General features: G+C 37.2%; 1 protein-coding gene and 1 pseudogene across 4 annotated transcripts in view; one reads left to right on the forward strand and one right to left on the reverse strand.

Annotated features, from left to right (window-relative positions):
• CFAP95 (cilia and flagella associated protein 95) overlaps positions 1–16523 on the reverse strand; it is a 96242-nt gene that overhangs the window by 28613 nt on the left and 51106 nt on the right. For 3 of the 4 annotated variants that reach the window (XM_074394702.1, XM_003935633.3, XM_039461425.2), the window contains one exon: positions 4161–4218. The exons of the other annotated variant lie outside the window; for it this stretch is intronic. In XM_074394702.1, the coding sequence (XP_074250803.1) occupies positions 4161–4218 (58 nt within the window). The remainder of the gene's footprint in view (positions 1–4160; positions 4219–16523) is intronic. 4 annotated transcript variants of the gene reach the window in all.
• On the forward strand, positions 7513–7684 carry LOC120360719 (U4 spliceosomal RNA; annotated as a pseudogene).

The raw sequence follows: 16523 nt of genomic DNA on the forward strand, positions 1-16523 counted from the left end.
CCATTTTCCTCCTTGGAAATGACCTCATGGTTTCCTAGTCCCCTGTATTTCCTTACCAATGCTTACAGCTATGGAATGATAACCTGCAGCATTCCCTTTACTTTCTATAATGCTGTCCCACTTTATACAAATTTGAATTAAGCTAATGTAAGAGACCATAATATAAAAAGCAATCAATTCTCAATTTATGCACAACATTTTCAGAGTTCTTCAAAAACTGCATAATTGCAGAGGTAGTAGACTGAATGAATGGTGAGCTGTGTTTTCTGGCAAGGCCGCATAGTGAAGCCTCTAGCAAGAAAATACTCTAGTATGTGAATTATACACTTGTTTATGTACATGACAACATCTGTTAGCATTCAATCACTATTTTTCTATTCTTTAACCATCCACTATTATTATAATTTAAAATTATTTATATCCAATATCAATGTAATGCAAGCATTCATTAAATGTAGGTATCAGAAGCAATGCTAAAATCATGCCTCAAAATCAATTACTTTGGAAAAGAAGTTGGAAGTAAATGAACAAAACTGCAAATAAAGGCAAAAAAACTGCCATGGTATGCTGTGCTGTTAATGTGGAAACAAATGACATGAGAAATATTAGAAATAATGCTGAAAAAATTAAAAGCATAAATATATAATGCAATGGTTAATGATTTATGAGCCCTGCGAATACATCCACATTATTTATATTTATAATATTTAGTTCTTTGAAGTATGTGAGTTTTTAATTAGATGTCTTTTATTTAAAGATACAGCCAACTCCCACGTAAATAAGAAAATAAACCTGTAATGCATTTTACAATAATATGTTTCTTTCCTTGTGGTTTTTCTGATGATAAATGATCACACCTGTTACACTGAAAAATCTAAAAAGTGTAAAGATGAAAAAAGGCACCTAGAATCTCAACATTTAATGGCCAACTGTGCTAGCATTTTGGCAGTTTCCCCAGTTTAAAAAATTTTCTCTATATTTTCATATAAAACATAATGCAACTTTGTATCTTAATTTTTTCACCCTTAAATGAAGATGTATCAAGACACTAAGAACTAACTATGGACATTGTAAAGGCTGCACAATATCTCATCATATGATTATAACATAGTTGATTAACACTACCCCTAATGTTAGAGCACAATGCATTCTTCTTGCCTGCTGGCCCCCATAAAACAATTCCTTGAGAACGGCAGGTGTTACAGCAAAGAAAGAGTTTGATTATCACAAGGCCAGCCCAGCCAAAGGACAGGTGATATTTCTCAAATCTACCTTCCCAAGAATTCAGAGGCTAGGGTTTTTAAGAATAATTTGGTGGGCTGGGGCCTGGAGAACTGAAAAGATTGGCTGAGAATGAAATCACAGGAGTGTCTAATCTGTCTTTGCATAGCTGAATCAGTTCCCAGGAGAGGGTCTCAGGACCAGGCAACATCTCTCCGTCTGCTGAAATGCTTAATCTGAAAAATATCTGATAGACCAGTTCTTTAGGTTTCACAATACTGAAGTTATCTGGGAGTAGTTGGGAAGTTATAAATCTTGTGACCCCTGTTACATGGCTCTGGGGCAGTAAGCAAAGTATAGCAAAGCCAGTTAGGCAATGCCAGGTCATTGTTTAACTATGCCTATTCTTCAGCAAAGTTTAAGCCCTTACAGTGTAAGTCTAACCTTGTGACCTTTTGTTAGTATTTACAAATGCAGTTTCCATTTTTGAACCAGGGTAACAGTTCAGGAAAAAAACTATTATGCCCTCCACACAAGAAGGAGCAAAAGCAGCTCAGCCTGGTAGATGCAAGATGGACTCAGTCATGTCACATTTCCCTTCCTACTATAATTTTTGCAAAGGCAGTTTCAGTAATACTAGATACTTAGGTACTTTCCAAGTTTTGTCATCATAAATAATTCAATGATGAGTATATTTGCATATGAATTTTATTGCTAGTTTGCATTACTTTTCTTTGGGGAGGTTTCCTAGAAAAATAATTAAGTCAAATAGTTTTGTTTTTTAATTTTTGAGACCAAGTCTCACTCCTTCACCCAGACTGGAATGCAGTAGTGCAATCTCAGCTCACTGCAACCTCTGCCTCCCAGGTTCAAGAGATTCTTCTGCCTCAGCCTCCCAAGTAACTGGAATTACAGGCACGTGCCACCACACGTGGCTAATTTTGGCATTTTTTAAGTAGAGACAAGGTTTTGCCATATTGGCCAGGCTAGTTGCAAAGGCCTGACTTCAAGTGATCTACCTGCCTCTGCCTCCCAAAGTGCTGGGATTACAAGCCTGAGTTACTATACCTGGCCTCAAATAGCATTTTTTTTTAATATTACCAATTTTATTCTCAAAAGAAAAATATTTTAATTCATTCAATATCTCTTAATTCATATTATTTATTATTTGTAAATGGGGTATGTTTCCTGTGTTTACTAGTTAATTAATTATATTTCCTACTTTGCAAACTGCCCATATATGTCCTTTGCTCATTTCTCCAGGGCCATTAACATTTTTCCTGCCAATATGTGTGAATTCTATATATATTAAGTCTATTAAACCATAAGCTACCACATTTGCCATTTCCTTTTTCTTTCTTTCTTTTTTTAAATATATGTATATATTTTATTGCACTTTAGGTTCTGGAGTACATGTGCAAAACATGCAGGATTGTTGCATAGGTACATACATGGCAATGTGGATTGCTGCCTCCTTCCCCCTGCACATTTGCCATTTCTATGCCTTAAATTTAATTTTTTAAAATAAGACAAAAAATCAATTATAATGTAGCATATAATGAAGGTGGTATCCTAAATCTCTTACTTCCCTAAATTGGTTATGCTACCTTTTCAAAACATTTCTGATTATTCTCATCTGTTTGTCCTTTCAAATAATTCCTAGAATCTTAAAATTCTAATAGAAAACAAAATCCACTGGGATTTTGATCGTAATTATATTAAACTTATACATTTGGTTTCTAATTGGTTTAATTTTCCAGTTCCCTAAAATGGAAGCTATTCCTTTTTCATTTGAGGTATCTGCCTCATTTATGTTTTAGTCTGTATTTTAAAACAGACAATGGCTTCAATTTCTTCTTGTGGATCCTCATGGGTTGCAGTCAGATGGCAGCGGAAGCTGGAGTGCAGGCTCTGCTAAGCTGATTATCTACAATGGCTTCCTCACTGGTAAGTCAGGCTTGTCAGTATTCCACCCATGGCCTCTCCCTCCAACAGAGTTGCCTGGATTTCTTATCTGGTGGCTCAGAGCTTAAAAGATGGAGGAAGTCTTAAAGCTAGGCTTAGAACCGGCACATGGTACTTTTGCCATGTTCTACTGATCGCCTCAACTTGAGATGGAGGAATCCTCACCCTCAATGGGGAATACCTTGTGTCAACAGGAAGGTCTGCCATCTTTGGAGATAAACTGCCACATTTTCTTTTCTTGATCTTGGTGAAATTTTCCTCATTAAAGAATTTGAATTTGTGTTGCTAATAATTTGTATGCTTTTTTCTTTTGTAATTTATTAACTGGTTAGTGCTGATGTGAAGGAAAGCTAACATCTTATTTATTCTAATTACTTCTCAGTTTAATATCTTGGTTCTCCTAAATAGATAATTATAGTATTGGAAAGTAAGTGTGTTTTTCTCTTCTTTATCAACAGTTAAATCTCTTATTTCTATCTCATGTCTACTGCCCTGGTTAAGACTTCCAGAGCAACGCTAATAGGAAGCAGCCTTGTTTTGTTTCTGTTGCATAACTTGTAAAGTACAAATATATCCAAGTTATAAACTGGACATCTTTAAATTAAGATACATATTTCCCAGAGCAATATTAAGCCACTTACTTTTATGTGTTGATGCCATACAAATGAATAGAAAGTGGGTTCTTACTCCAGATAAATTGGATTCAGGGAGGGGACAAGTAAATCAGATGAGGAAGAAAGTGTATAATATATTTTAGATATTGCAATATTTTTTCCCTGAAATCTATCAACATCCAAAAATAAATCATAAGCATAAAACATTCTAATGATGCCAATAAACAGCTAATATCTCAAAAAATATAAAATATCATAAACTTCAGCGATTTCTCCTTTCTTCCCAAGTTTGACTATACCAGGTGCAAAGAATCACTTTAAGTACACAAATAGGTATAAGACTATGGCTGTTGTACTCACGTGTGGCTGATAATCATATGGTGGAACATAATCTTCTGAGTATGTTGTTGGTGCACATCTAAGAAGGATAAGTGAATGTTTGAGAAACGAATGACTTCAAAAAGAAAAATATTTTAAATTGTTATTGGTATACACTTTACATGAAATAAAAACATTTCAGAAAGGATTGGCCCTAATCAAAATTTAAAACCCCACAACCATCCCAGCCTCTGTGTATTACCCACCACCAGCAGGGTATCCCCTACTTCAATTTCAGCAGTCTCCCTTATCCTTAGGGAATATGTTCCAAGACCCCCAGTGAATTTCTGAAGCCTCTGATAGCACTGAATCCAATTGCTGTCAATTAGAACACATTTCCATTAATGTTTTCTACCAGCAAATGTAGTGCCTTTTTCATCTTAGCTAAGCACTTACTTAACAAGCACTATGGCAAAACTTGTATGAATTTCTCTTTCCTTCTTCATAATTGCAAGGATAGGAGATTTGTTCTTACCATAGGTCTTAGCAACCTCAGCATACAATTTTTTCTCTTTTTAAGTCAAGAACTTTCATCTTTAAGCATCTAAAGTGCTTAAAGGAAGCACTTTACAGCTTCTCTTTAGCATATCTGAATCCCTGCACCACTACTCTTGCACTCTAGAGCCATTATCAAGTACAAGCACTGCAATACCATGACAATCTAATAACAAAGAAGGCTACTAAGTGACGAACAGGCAGGAACAGCAAACAGTGTGGAGCCACTGGACAAAGGGAGGATTCATGTCCTGAATTGGATGAAGCCAGATGGAACAAGATTTTGTGGTGCTACTCAGAGCCACGTGCAATTTAAAATTTACACATTGTTCATTTCTGAAATTTTCCATTTAATATTTTCAGACTGCAGCTGACCTCATGTAACTGAAACTGTGGAAAACAAAACTGTGAATAAGGGGAGACTACTATATTTCCAATTTAGCCCTACCTGCTACTCTCCTGTACTAATGATATTTGTGGCTACCCAGGCTCAAGTCCCTGAGCTCTGGAGCTCTGAATTCCAAGGATTCTCCTTATCACCAACTTCCTGTCTCTATGGGCTTTTGACCCACGTTCTCTGCTAGGTGACAGCTGAAGAATAATGGAAGACAGCCAGATAGACTGAGATTACATAGCATCCCCAAACTCCACCCCATTAAACACACAGAAATGCTGGATGAAATACATCCATGCCCAACCCCCAAAGTCTACAAATAGAGCCAAGCCCAAAAGAGAAATCCTGAGGTGCTAGAACTGAAGAAAATACTCATTACAATGGGAAACCATAAACTGATGTGACGTTTGAACCACACATTTACATAGCCACAAATAAAATTAAATACCTAGGAATTAACTAAAGAAGTGAAAGATCTCCACAATGAAAACTATAAAACATGAATGAGAGAAACTGAAGAATACACCATAAAATTGAAAAGTATTCCATGTTCATTGTTTGGAAAAATCAATATTGTTAAATTGTCCATACTATGAGCAATCTACAGATTCGATGCAATCCCTATCAAACTACCAATGATACCTGTTACAGAAACAGAAGAAACAATTCTAAAATTTACATGGAATAACAAAAGACACAGAATAGCCAAAGATATCCTGAGCCAAAAAAAAAAAAAAAAAAAAAAAAAAAACTGGAAGAGTCACGTTATTTGACTTCAAATTATGCTAAAGAGCTATAGTAACAAAAACAGCATGGGTCACATATAAAAACAGACACATAGATCAATGAAACAGAATAGAGAACCCAGAAACAAATCCTACAGTGAATTATTTTTGAGAAAGGCGCCAAGAATGGACACTGGGGAAAAGACAGTCTTTTCAACAAATGGTGCTGGGAAAACTGGATTTCTATATCCAGAAGAATAAAACTAGACCCCTATCTCTCACCATATATAGAAATCAAATCAAAATGGATTAAAGACTTAAATCTATTACCTCAAACTATGAAACTACTACAAGGAAACATTGGGAAAAATCTCCAGGACATTGGTTTGGGCAAAGATTTCTTGAACAATACCCCACAAGCACAGGCAACCAAAGCAAAAATAGACAAACGGGATCACATCAAGTGAAAAAGCTTCTGCATGGAAAAGGATTCAATCAACAAAGCGAAGAGACAACCCACAGAACTGGAGAAAACATTCACAAAATACCCATCTGACAAAGGATTAGTAACCAGAATATATAAAGAGTTCAAACAACTCTACAGGAAAAAATCTGATAATTCTGTCAAAAAATGGGCAAATGATTTGAATAGACATTTCTCAAAAGAAGACATACAAATGGCAAACAGGAATACAAAAAGGTGCTCAACATCATTGATCATTAGAGAAATACAAACCAGATACAATGAGATATTATCTCATGCCAGTTAAAATGGCTTATATCCACAAGACAGGCAATAACAAACGAGGGTGAGGATGTGGAGAAAAGAGAATCCTTATACACTCTTGGTAAGAATGTAAATTAGTACAACCACTATGGACAACAGTTTGGAGGTCCCTCAAAAAGCTAACAGTTGACTACCATATGATCCAGCAATCCCACTGCTGGGCATATATGCAAAGGAAAGGAAATCAGTATATCAAAGAAATATCTGCACTCCCATGTTTGTTACAGCACTGTTCACAATAGCCAAGATTTGGAAGCAACCTCAGAATTCATCAACAGATGAATGGATAAAGAAAATGTGGTACTTATAGTCAATGAAGTACTATTCAGCCATTATAAAGAATGAGATGCTGTCTTTGGCAATAATATGGATAAAACTGGAGATCACTATGTCAAGTGAAATATGCCAGGCACAAAAAGACAAACATCACATGTTCCACTTTATTTATGGGATCTAAAAACCAAAATAACTGAACTCACGGACATAGAGAATAGAAAGATGATTACCAGAGGATGGGAAGGCTAGTCAGGGCAGAGAGGGGATGGTGCAGTGGGGAGGTGGGGATGGTTAATGGGTACAAAAAATAATAGAAAGAATGAGTAAGACCTAGCATTTGATAGCACAATGTGGAAACTATAGTCAATAATAATTTAATTGTACATTTTAAAATAACTAAAAGAGTATAATTGGATTGTTTGTAACACAAAGGATAAATGCTTGAGGGGATGGATGCCCAGTTTTCCATGATGTGATTATTATGCATTGCATGCCTGTACCAAAATATCTCATGTATTCTATAAACACATACAACTACTATCCACAAAAATAAAAAATAATAAAAAATAAACCACAATGAACAAAAGTATATAAAATTATATACAGTGCAATCTGAGAGACCAAAATAGATGCCCCTTTATCAACTAAAACAGAACCAGCTTTGCGCAGTGGCAGTATCGTAGCCAATGAGGTTTAGCCAAGGTGCAATTATTGCTAAATGAAAACTTTTCCCAAAACAGAGCCTAAGGTTACAAAAACAGCAAAAATTTGCCTATGGGTTGAGGGTTCAGGGATGGGTTTGCATGGCAAATTTCTGAATTCTCACTAAATATCCTAACAATAGGGGCTGTCAGACCAATTGTCCTAATTCTGACTTACAATCCAAACCACTGCAACTCTGACTGGACAGAGGACTAGGCTTATAAACATTCTTCTCTGATAAGCAATTGCAGACCTTTCATCAGTTTCAGCCAGCTGATAGAGGCTGTGTGTAAACTGTCTTTGTCTCCTAAAGTTCACCTTTTGATAGAAAGAGCTAAATTCTACCTCATTTTAATGCTAAAACACAGCCCTAAAGTGAACATAGGATGTAGGTCATATACATGTTTATCCACTACATGTGCCTACAGCTCCCTCATAAATACATCTAGCTTTTCCCCCAAACCTCCCGAATATGCATGATTCAGGCCCTGTGAGGCATAAAATCCAACCTGTGCTTCCTCTCATCCATGCTGGAGACTTTCTTTCCTAACTTCCAAACCAATATCTCCAATAAAGGTCTCTTTCTACTATTTAGCCATCATGGTGGTCTTTGGGTCAACAACAGCAAATATTAACCAAAGGAAATTGAATTCTTATTTTAACATCCTATGTAAGAGACTTTGAGCAAAAAATTACTAGTTATAAAGATCATTACCTACTGATTAAAAGAGCAAGTCACCAACAAAGCATGTAACAATCTCATGTCAATAAACCTAACAACATATAGAATACTGACACTGGATGTTTGTCCTTGCCAAAATCTCATGTTGAACTATAATTCTCAATGCTGGAGGTGGGGCCTGGTGGGAGGTGTTTGGGTCATGGAGGTGGATCCTTCATGGTCTGGTGTTATCTTCATAATAGTGAGTAAGTTCTCATACTATCTGCTCATATAAATGTGTGTAGCTCTTGCTCCCCACCTCTCTTGCTTGCTCCTGCTTCCACCATGTGATGTGCCTACTCTCCATTCACCTTCTGCCATGAGGAAAAGCTCCCTGAGGCCTCCCTAGAAGCTGAGCAGATGCCAGCACCATGTTTCCTGTAAAGCTTGCAGAACTGTGAGGCAATTAAATCTCTTTTCTTTATAAATTACCCAGTCTCAGGCATTTCTTTACAGAAATTCAAGAACAGCATAATACAAATATGTAAGGCAAAAAAAAAAAAAAAAAAAAAAGGCCAGAATCACAGAAATAAAATGATTTGGTGAGTAATTGGCTGAAAGTCATCATTCAATATAAGTTTCCATTTTGTTCCACAGTGCCTTTTTAGAAAGATAACTGAATGTTTTAATTGTTCACCTGTATTTACAGGTATGCAGGAAGGTTGTAACTTACGTTTCTCAACCCTTTGGTTCCTTAAATCCAAATCTCTACATACATTCTCCAAAACCATACAGGTCAACAGTAAAGCAAGTAAAACTACATAAGTGCCCACAGGTAGAGCATAGTGGAGGATAGAGAATACCACAAACTTCAATTTACATGTAGGTAGAACAGTCCAGAATCAGTAGAGCCAAATCAGAGTCCATGCTGAAACAGAATTAGGCAGGGGTTACATGGAAGACAGGAGAGGTGGCAAGTCCTTAGCAGAGGTGGAATACAGAAGACAGCACCCACAGAAACAGAATGCCCTTCCCTGGTGAGGAAATTGTGAGAACATGTGTGAGACCAGAATATCTGAAGCATTGCTTTTCACGGAAGTATCCGGGACCACAGTGGTAGTCTTGGAAAGACACTGCTTCTGGGGAGAAATGAGACAACTAGAAGGTAAAGAAAAATAAAAATAAAACACAAGAAAATAAGCATCCTAGGGTGAAAAGATAGTATCATGATATTAGTAAACATCACTCCCTCCTACCTTTTACCACCCTGGAAACGTGTCATTAATTAAATAAGCCTCACTTCACTGTTAGAACTGAAGAGGGCACTCTTGAACTAAGATATTGAGCAAACTGCCCAAAGTTTTCATTCCTCTTGGGTAGAATTACCTATGATTGCTCCTAGTCCAGGAAAATCCATTATACTTTAAATGAACAGAAAAAGGCAACATTACTGTGAGAAGAGCACAATAAATAAGAATCAAAACTAAGCCCATGAAAATTCTCCCCTGAAATGTTCCTAGTCACAGAAGTCTTCCATTAGCATTTCCATTCAATAATGCACTAGAGAGCCTAGAAAATGCAGTAAAATAAGAAAAATTAGCAAAATCAACATTAGCAAACAGAATAATACTGGAACAAAGGAAACAAATTTATCATCTTCCATGGATGATAAAATTGTTTACATTTTTTAAAATACAAGAGAATCTATAAATTAGAATAGGCAAGTTTCAGCAAGGTTGTTGGATAAAAGATCAATATACAAAAACAGCATAAACATGAACTTGCAACAAGAAATTAGAAAGCATAATCTAAGTGGAAAAATCCCATTTATAATTGCAACAAAATATCTAAGTTTCCTATGAGAATACATACAACAAAAGATATACAAGACATTTGTAGAGAAAACACAAAATGTTGTTGAAAAATGTAAAATAACTTATGTATGTGTGGAATGGTAGATATAATGATAGCAATTATTACATCAAAAAAATGTAAAGCACTTCCAATCTAAACACCAATAAGGTGTTTTGTGGAACTTGACAACCAAATCAGAATAGTCATATGATTTCATGAAATGCCAAAGAGAGGCAATATAAAAATAGACCAACTGAGAAAATGTAAAGCCTGGAAATAGACCTGCTAAAATATAGGAATTTGGTATATGATGGAAATGGCTTTACAAATCAATGAGGAAAGGGTGAATCAAATGATGCTGGGCTAAACCTCTAGTCTTATAAAAAATACTACATATGTGCATATATATTATATGTATGTTACATATACATATTCTTATGTATATGTATGGTATATACACATATATAATTTCTAAAATGTTTAGAGCTTGACATTTCATATACAGGTCTTGACTAAATTGTAATTTAAAGCTTTTGTTGATCAAAAAATACTATAAACAAAGTTTTCAGAAAAGTCATAGACTGGCAGAAGATATTTATTATAAACCTAAACAAAAGGCCAGGCATGGTGGCTCACGCCTGTAATCCCAGCACTTTGGGAGGCTGAGGCATATGCATCATTTGAGGTCAGGAGTTCGAGACCAGCCTGGCCAACATGGTAAAACCTCATCTCTACTAAAAATACAAAAATTAGCCAGGCTTGGTGGTGAGTGCCTGTAGTCCCAGCTACTTGGGAGGCTGAAGGAGGAGAATCACTTGAACCCAGGAGGCAGAGGTTGCAGTGAGCTGAGACCACGCCATTACACTCCAGCCTGGTAGACAGAGGAAGACTCCATCTAAAGAAAAATAAACTAAATCTAACCAAAAGAGGATTAATAAAATAAATCTAACCAAGTGAGGATTAATAACAGAATTAACTTTTTAAATTTTTTTTCATTTTTATTCAAAATGTCACTCTGTCAATCTCCAGGCTGGAGTGCAGTGGCACAATCATGGCTCACTGCAACCTCCACCTCTCCTGCCTCAGCCTCCTAAGCAGCTGGAACCACAGGCACTCATCACCAGGCCTGGCTAATTTTTGTATTTTTAGTAGAGATGGGGTTTTGTCATGTTGTCCAGGTTGGTCTCAAACTCCTGGCCTCAAGAGATTTGCCTGCCTTGGTCTCCCAAAGTGCTGGGATTACAGGTGTGAGCCACTGTGCCCAGCCCTTAAAACTCTTGCAAATCAAATTTAGTAATTAGTGAAATGCAAAGTAAAACAACAATGAAATGCCATTTAATATCTATCAGATTGATAAAATTTAAAATCCTTATTTATGAGGATATGAAACAATAAATATGTTCAAAGAAAACTAGGCAATATCTTGTAAAGTTGAAGGTACAAATGTCTTATTACCCAGCAATTCTGAGTATAAAGAAAATTCTTTTTTTAAAAATTTATTGTGAATTGAGTTATAATTGTAATATTTATGGGATATAAAGAAACTCTTTTATATATATTCAAGGAGATGTGTATAATGATAGTTACTGTGGCCTTATTTGTAATAGTGAAAATTTGGAAGCTGATGTCCTGCAATAAAGTGGATATATTGGGTGGCCATATAAATCATGATAAGCCATTTCTTTAAAAACCTTGGAGCATGTGTAGTAAAAATATTAACTTACATTATAACTGGGTAATGAGTAGATGGGTGTTTGAAGAGTATTTTAGATAATTAAAATATTTCATAATCTTAAAATATGTTTGTGTTAATAGATAACAGTGAACTTGTTTGCCTACCCTCTTCTCACTCAAAGTTAGGACTCAAATGATATGCTTATCAGGAACCCTGGTAGAACACTGGAGAGTTGTTTTGGGCAGAATTACCCTGCAGGTCAGTATTTTGGTATCTCTGTACTCATGTTAAGCAGGTCGAAACCTATCCCTCCTATATGTGAGCCCTTCTCCCTCTCCTTATTTTCACCTCCCAGCACAGTCTGATACAAAGTACGCATCGAAAAACATCCACTGAATAATTAAATCAATAAAAATAAAATTAGAATCTAAAGAGATACAGATTAACTACACTGAAAGTAAATGCAGGTGAACAATTAAAACATTCAGTTATCTTTCTAAAAAGGCACTGTGGAACAAAATGGAAACTTATATTGAACGATGACTTTCAGCCAATTACTCACCAAATCTTTGTGATTGCCTCCTCCCTCCCTCACTCCCTTTAAAAAAAATTCCAAAGAAGAGGGCAACAATCAATCTTTAAGTCATAGGAAGTACATCATGTACTCCCAAATTTGAAATAAGATGGTCTTTTGAGAATAAAAATATGGGAAATCAACATGGATCTTCCCCTAGATATCAGCTGTAGCAGAAAGAACAAGTCCATTAGAGGAGAAATGACCTTCAGAGAAACCTTAGAAAGCAAGAGATCAGAAAGACAAAGGAGTCATTATTTCTAGGCATTGTCCTGGGGAAGCAGTATCCTGGTTCACAAACAGATGCCTCTGGTTCTGGTAGCAGAGCTGGACTATGTCAATGTCAATGCACCAACCCAGACTTACTGACAGCCAACAGTGACTTTAAGTCATGTATTGGAATCAGCAGGAGCAATCCTGGGCCAAGTGGCTCTGCTCCACCCCTCCCAGTCCTACCCCTGGCTGCTAGGCCCAAATACCAGTCTGGTCAGGGCCCACTTTGGGATGGGATTTCCTTCTCTTAATAGAAACCAGTGGAAAAGGGCCACTCACTCTCCCATGGCAGTAACAGGGATGTAACATCCTCCAGTGGGTGGAAGAAGTTGGTTCTCAGAAGAAGGGAATGAAGCCAACAGGAAGAGAAGTATTTTCTAGTCTTGATTCCAGTCACCTCTGAAGACAGTCGCGTCTTCCCTGGACTTTCCCAAAGTTCCATGAAGCACTCCAGTACTCTTTTAATAAACTGTCCTTTTTACCCAAGACAGTTTTAATTGTGTTTTTGTTCCTTACAACTGAAAGAATCCTATTACAATCAGGCCATCAGAATCTAAGGCCATTAATCATTGTAATCATGTAACCAACTCCCCTTGCTCTGATTCCAAACAGTGAACAACATTCTGATTATTGTTTGGCTTCTCATATGGTTTTTCATAGAGAGAGAATGCCATTTATTGGGCTAATATGACCATCTGGTGTGCTTGAAATTTTTATTTCTCATTATAAATTAACTAATTAGAATTCTGGTGTTTCTCGTGAAATTAATGAGCGGGAGTCCATCTCCATGTGTCAGATAAATTCTGAAGTACTGATAAAACAGGCTTTCTGGAAATGTAAAACTGAAGACCAGAAGCCAGTAAATTCACCAGGACATGCCACACTGTAAGGATGCTGGGAAGTTAGGCGGCTGGCTTTCACCCTGCACCACCCACAATTTGCCACACCTGCCCTCTTGCATCTTTAAAGGTTGTAGTTAGTACACTCTTTATAAGGTAGGGAACAACAAAAGCTGTTTTGCAGGATAAGAAAGGAAAAGGTGCCTGATACTGGAGTTATCATAAAAGTCCTGGTATGAGTTAAAACGTCTACACACCTGCTCTAACACCAGTGGTAACATGATGACAAGATGATGTATGCAAGCCCACAGAATCACAGTTTCTTAGGCTTCAAGGAACCTTAAAGATCAACTGTTTCTTTTCTGTTTTTGTCTAGATGGGGGACAAATATTTTATCATACCGTTTCTGGCAGCCAGAACAAGGGCATGTGATATGTATTCACTAAATCAGTCAGGTCCCATCTAGGAGTCTGAATGTGAGCACGTGACTTAAAGAAGCAAGGAATTAATTTGGAATTAATCTTGTCACTGGTAGCAGTAGAAGCAGTATTCATTATTTAAGAAAAGCTTAGCCACAGTGGGCCATGGAGCCTACCTGACTGTGTGTTGACATGAGGATGGGGTTGCGTTGTGCAGGTGAGGGTGCAATTTACGACCACTCTAGAAAACTCTGTCTCATTCTAAACAGCAACCATCATTACAAAAAAAAAAAAAAAAAAAAAAAAAAAACTTATGTTGAGCTGATACACACATCCCTGACATTTCCTCCTACTTCTACTTACTGAATTAGCCACAGAACAAATCCAAAGCTGCTGAATGCCAGGCCTATCTTTTTATTTATTTATTTTTTGAAACAGGGTCTTATTCCGTCACCCAGGCTGGAGTACAGTGGCAATACAGAGAGAAGAGTGACTTTATTTTAAATGCTAATCTGACATGTAACTTCTAACTAACCCCAAGTTCAAGAATGCCTCCCAAATGTCTGATTGATGTATTACTCCTTATGTAGGAAGATGTACTCATTGTAAGTTTCCTCCGTAACAACCCCTGTTCTGGAAATTACAGGCTTTGACACCCATAGCCACCTACACATTCCTTCTAGAGCAGGGATACTTTCCCCAAGATATAAGCCCGGGGTCTGGGGATTTGCAATGTGGCAATCTACCTGTACTGTGGCTTCCCAAGACTATTCTTCTGTAAGTCCCCCTGCTTGTAAGTTCCCCTAATAAACTACCCGAAACCTATGACCTGGATTTGTCTGCCTCCTCTTTGTTTGGTTTCTTATTCCTTCAGCATTTGGGGGTTGCTTTGTATATACAGTCCTTTCACAGAACAAGTGATTCAAGCTCACTTCAGACTTGAACTTCTAGGCTCAATCTCTCAACATTCTGGGACCACAGGTATGAGCCACTGTGCCCAGCCTCCAGGCCTATTTTTTAGAGATCAACCTCTAAGAAGCTAGTGGGTAAAAAGTGGAGAAGAAAGATGCAATGGAGGAAAATTTGAATCTGATTTTAATCCTGATCCAAGCCCAGTGCTTGCTAAGATCCCTAGCAGCTTTGCAAGATGTTCTCCTTTTCCATCAAGAACACGGAACTGTGACCCAAATCTTCCAGTTTCTGCTTTGCTACTAAGCAGTCATTGAGCCTTGAGAAAGTCGCTTAACCACTCTGCACGTAAACTCCTCCCATTAGTATCGGTTGCATAAAAATTTATAGAATACATGGATTAATTACTTAATGAGGAATTGAATTCTTCGGTTATTTTTGTGCTTTGATTTTCTCCTCTATACAATTTAAAATACTCACCCAAATGACCTTGCATGATTGTTAGGCAGAATGGAATAATGGATAATGCATGCGAAAGTACTCTGGAATATAGGGAGCACTATACACATTTAAGCATCAATGATGATGCAATGTAGTATTTAGGTTGGTGCAAAAGTAATTGCAGTTTTTTCCATTAAAAGTTAATGACACAGGCTCTGCAATCCGACAGACCAGATAGGAATTTAAAACCCAGCTCTGATGCTTACTAGATTAAAAAAAACTTTTGGAAAGTTACTTTACCCCTTTGGGCCCTTAATAATGGGGTTGCTGCAGTATCTATCTTAAAGAATGAGCATTACTTTGGGAGGCCGAGGCGGGTGGATCACAAGGTCAAGAGATCAAGACCATCTTGGTCAACATGGTGAAACCCCGTCTCTACTAAAAATACCAAAAAAATAGCTGGGCATGGTAGTGCGTGCCTGTAATCCCAGCTACCCCGGAGGCTGAGGCAGGAGAATTGCCTGAACCCAGGAGGCGGAGGTTGCGGTGAGCCGAGATCGCGCCATTGCACTCCAGCCTGGGTAACAAGAGCGAAACTCCGTCTCAAAAAAAAAAAAAAAAAGAATGAGCATTAAATAAAATATGGCGTGTAAAGCCCTTAGCTCAGTGCCAGACACATAGTAAATGCTCATTAAAGGTAGAAGATAAAATGATACTGTAATGATATTAATTAAATGGTGGGAGGGCTTGGTTATTAGCATTTTAAACGGATTATTCAAGCTGTAGTTTGGAGAATGGATTGAAAGGGAAAGATCAGTCAGAGGAACCAGCTAGGATACCTATATTAGCAGTCGGGACTGGATCATTAATTTCTCTTGTGCTCCAGTCTCAAATATCCACATACTATCTGATATTTGCTCTTTCTTTTAACTTCATTGGCTTAGTGAATGGCCCCACCACCCTCTAGTTGCCTAATCCAGAAGCCTAGGAATCAATCTCAAATCTTCTTTACCCCATAATTAATCAACCTTTAAGTAGATGTAAATGCCTCTTTTTTTTTTCTTTACTAGGTCTAAAATCTGCACCCTTCCCCCACTCCACACCACCATTGCTTAATGTCAGGCCCTTATTACGTATTTCCTTGATATGTTCAAGACTGCAATCTCAGTTGCCTACCAATCTGTTCTCTGCTTTCTGAACACAAATCTGATTATTCCTACCCTATGCTCAAAAACCTTTAACACCACCTATATGAATAAGTCCAAACTCAGCATAGCTTTCAGGCCCTGCTTTCTTAGCCCCAACATTTCTCTTGAACTTC

This window comes from Saimiri boliviensis, chromosome 2 (assembly GCF_048565385.1).
Source record: "Saimiri boliviensis isolate mSaiBol1 chromosome 2, mSaiBol1.pri, whole genome shotgun sequence".
Taxonomy (NCBI): domain Eukaryota; kingdom Metazoa; phylum Chordata; class Mammalia; order Primates; family Cebidae; genus Saimiri; species Saimiri boliviensis.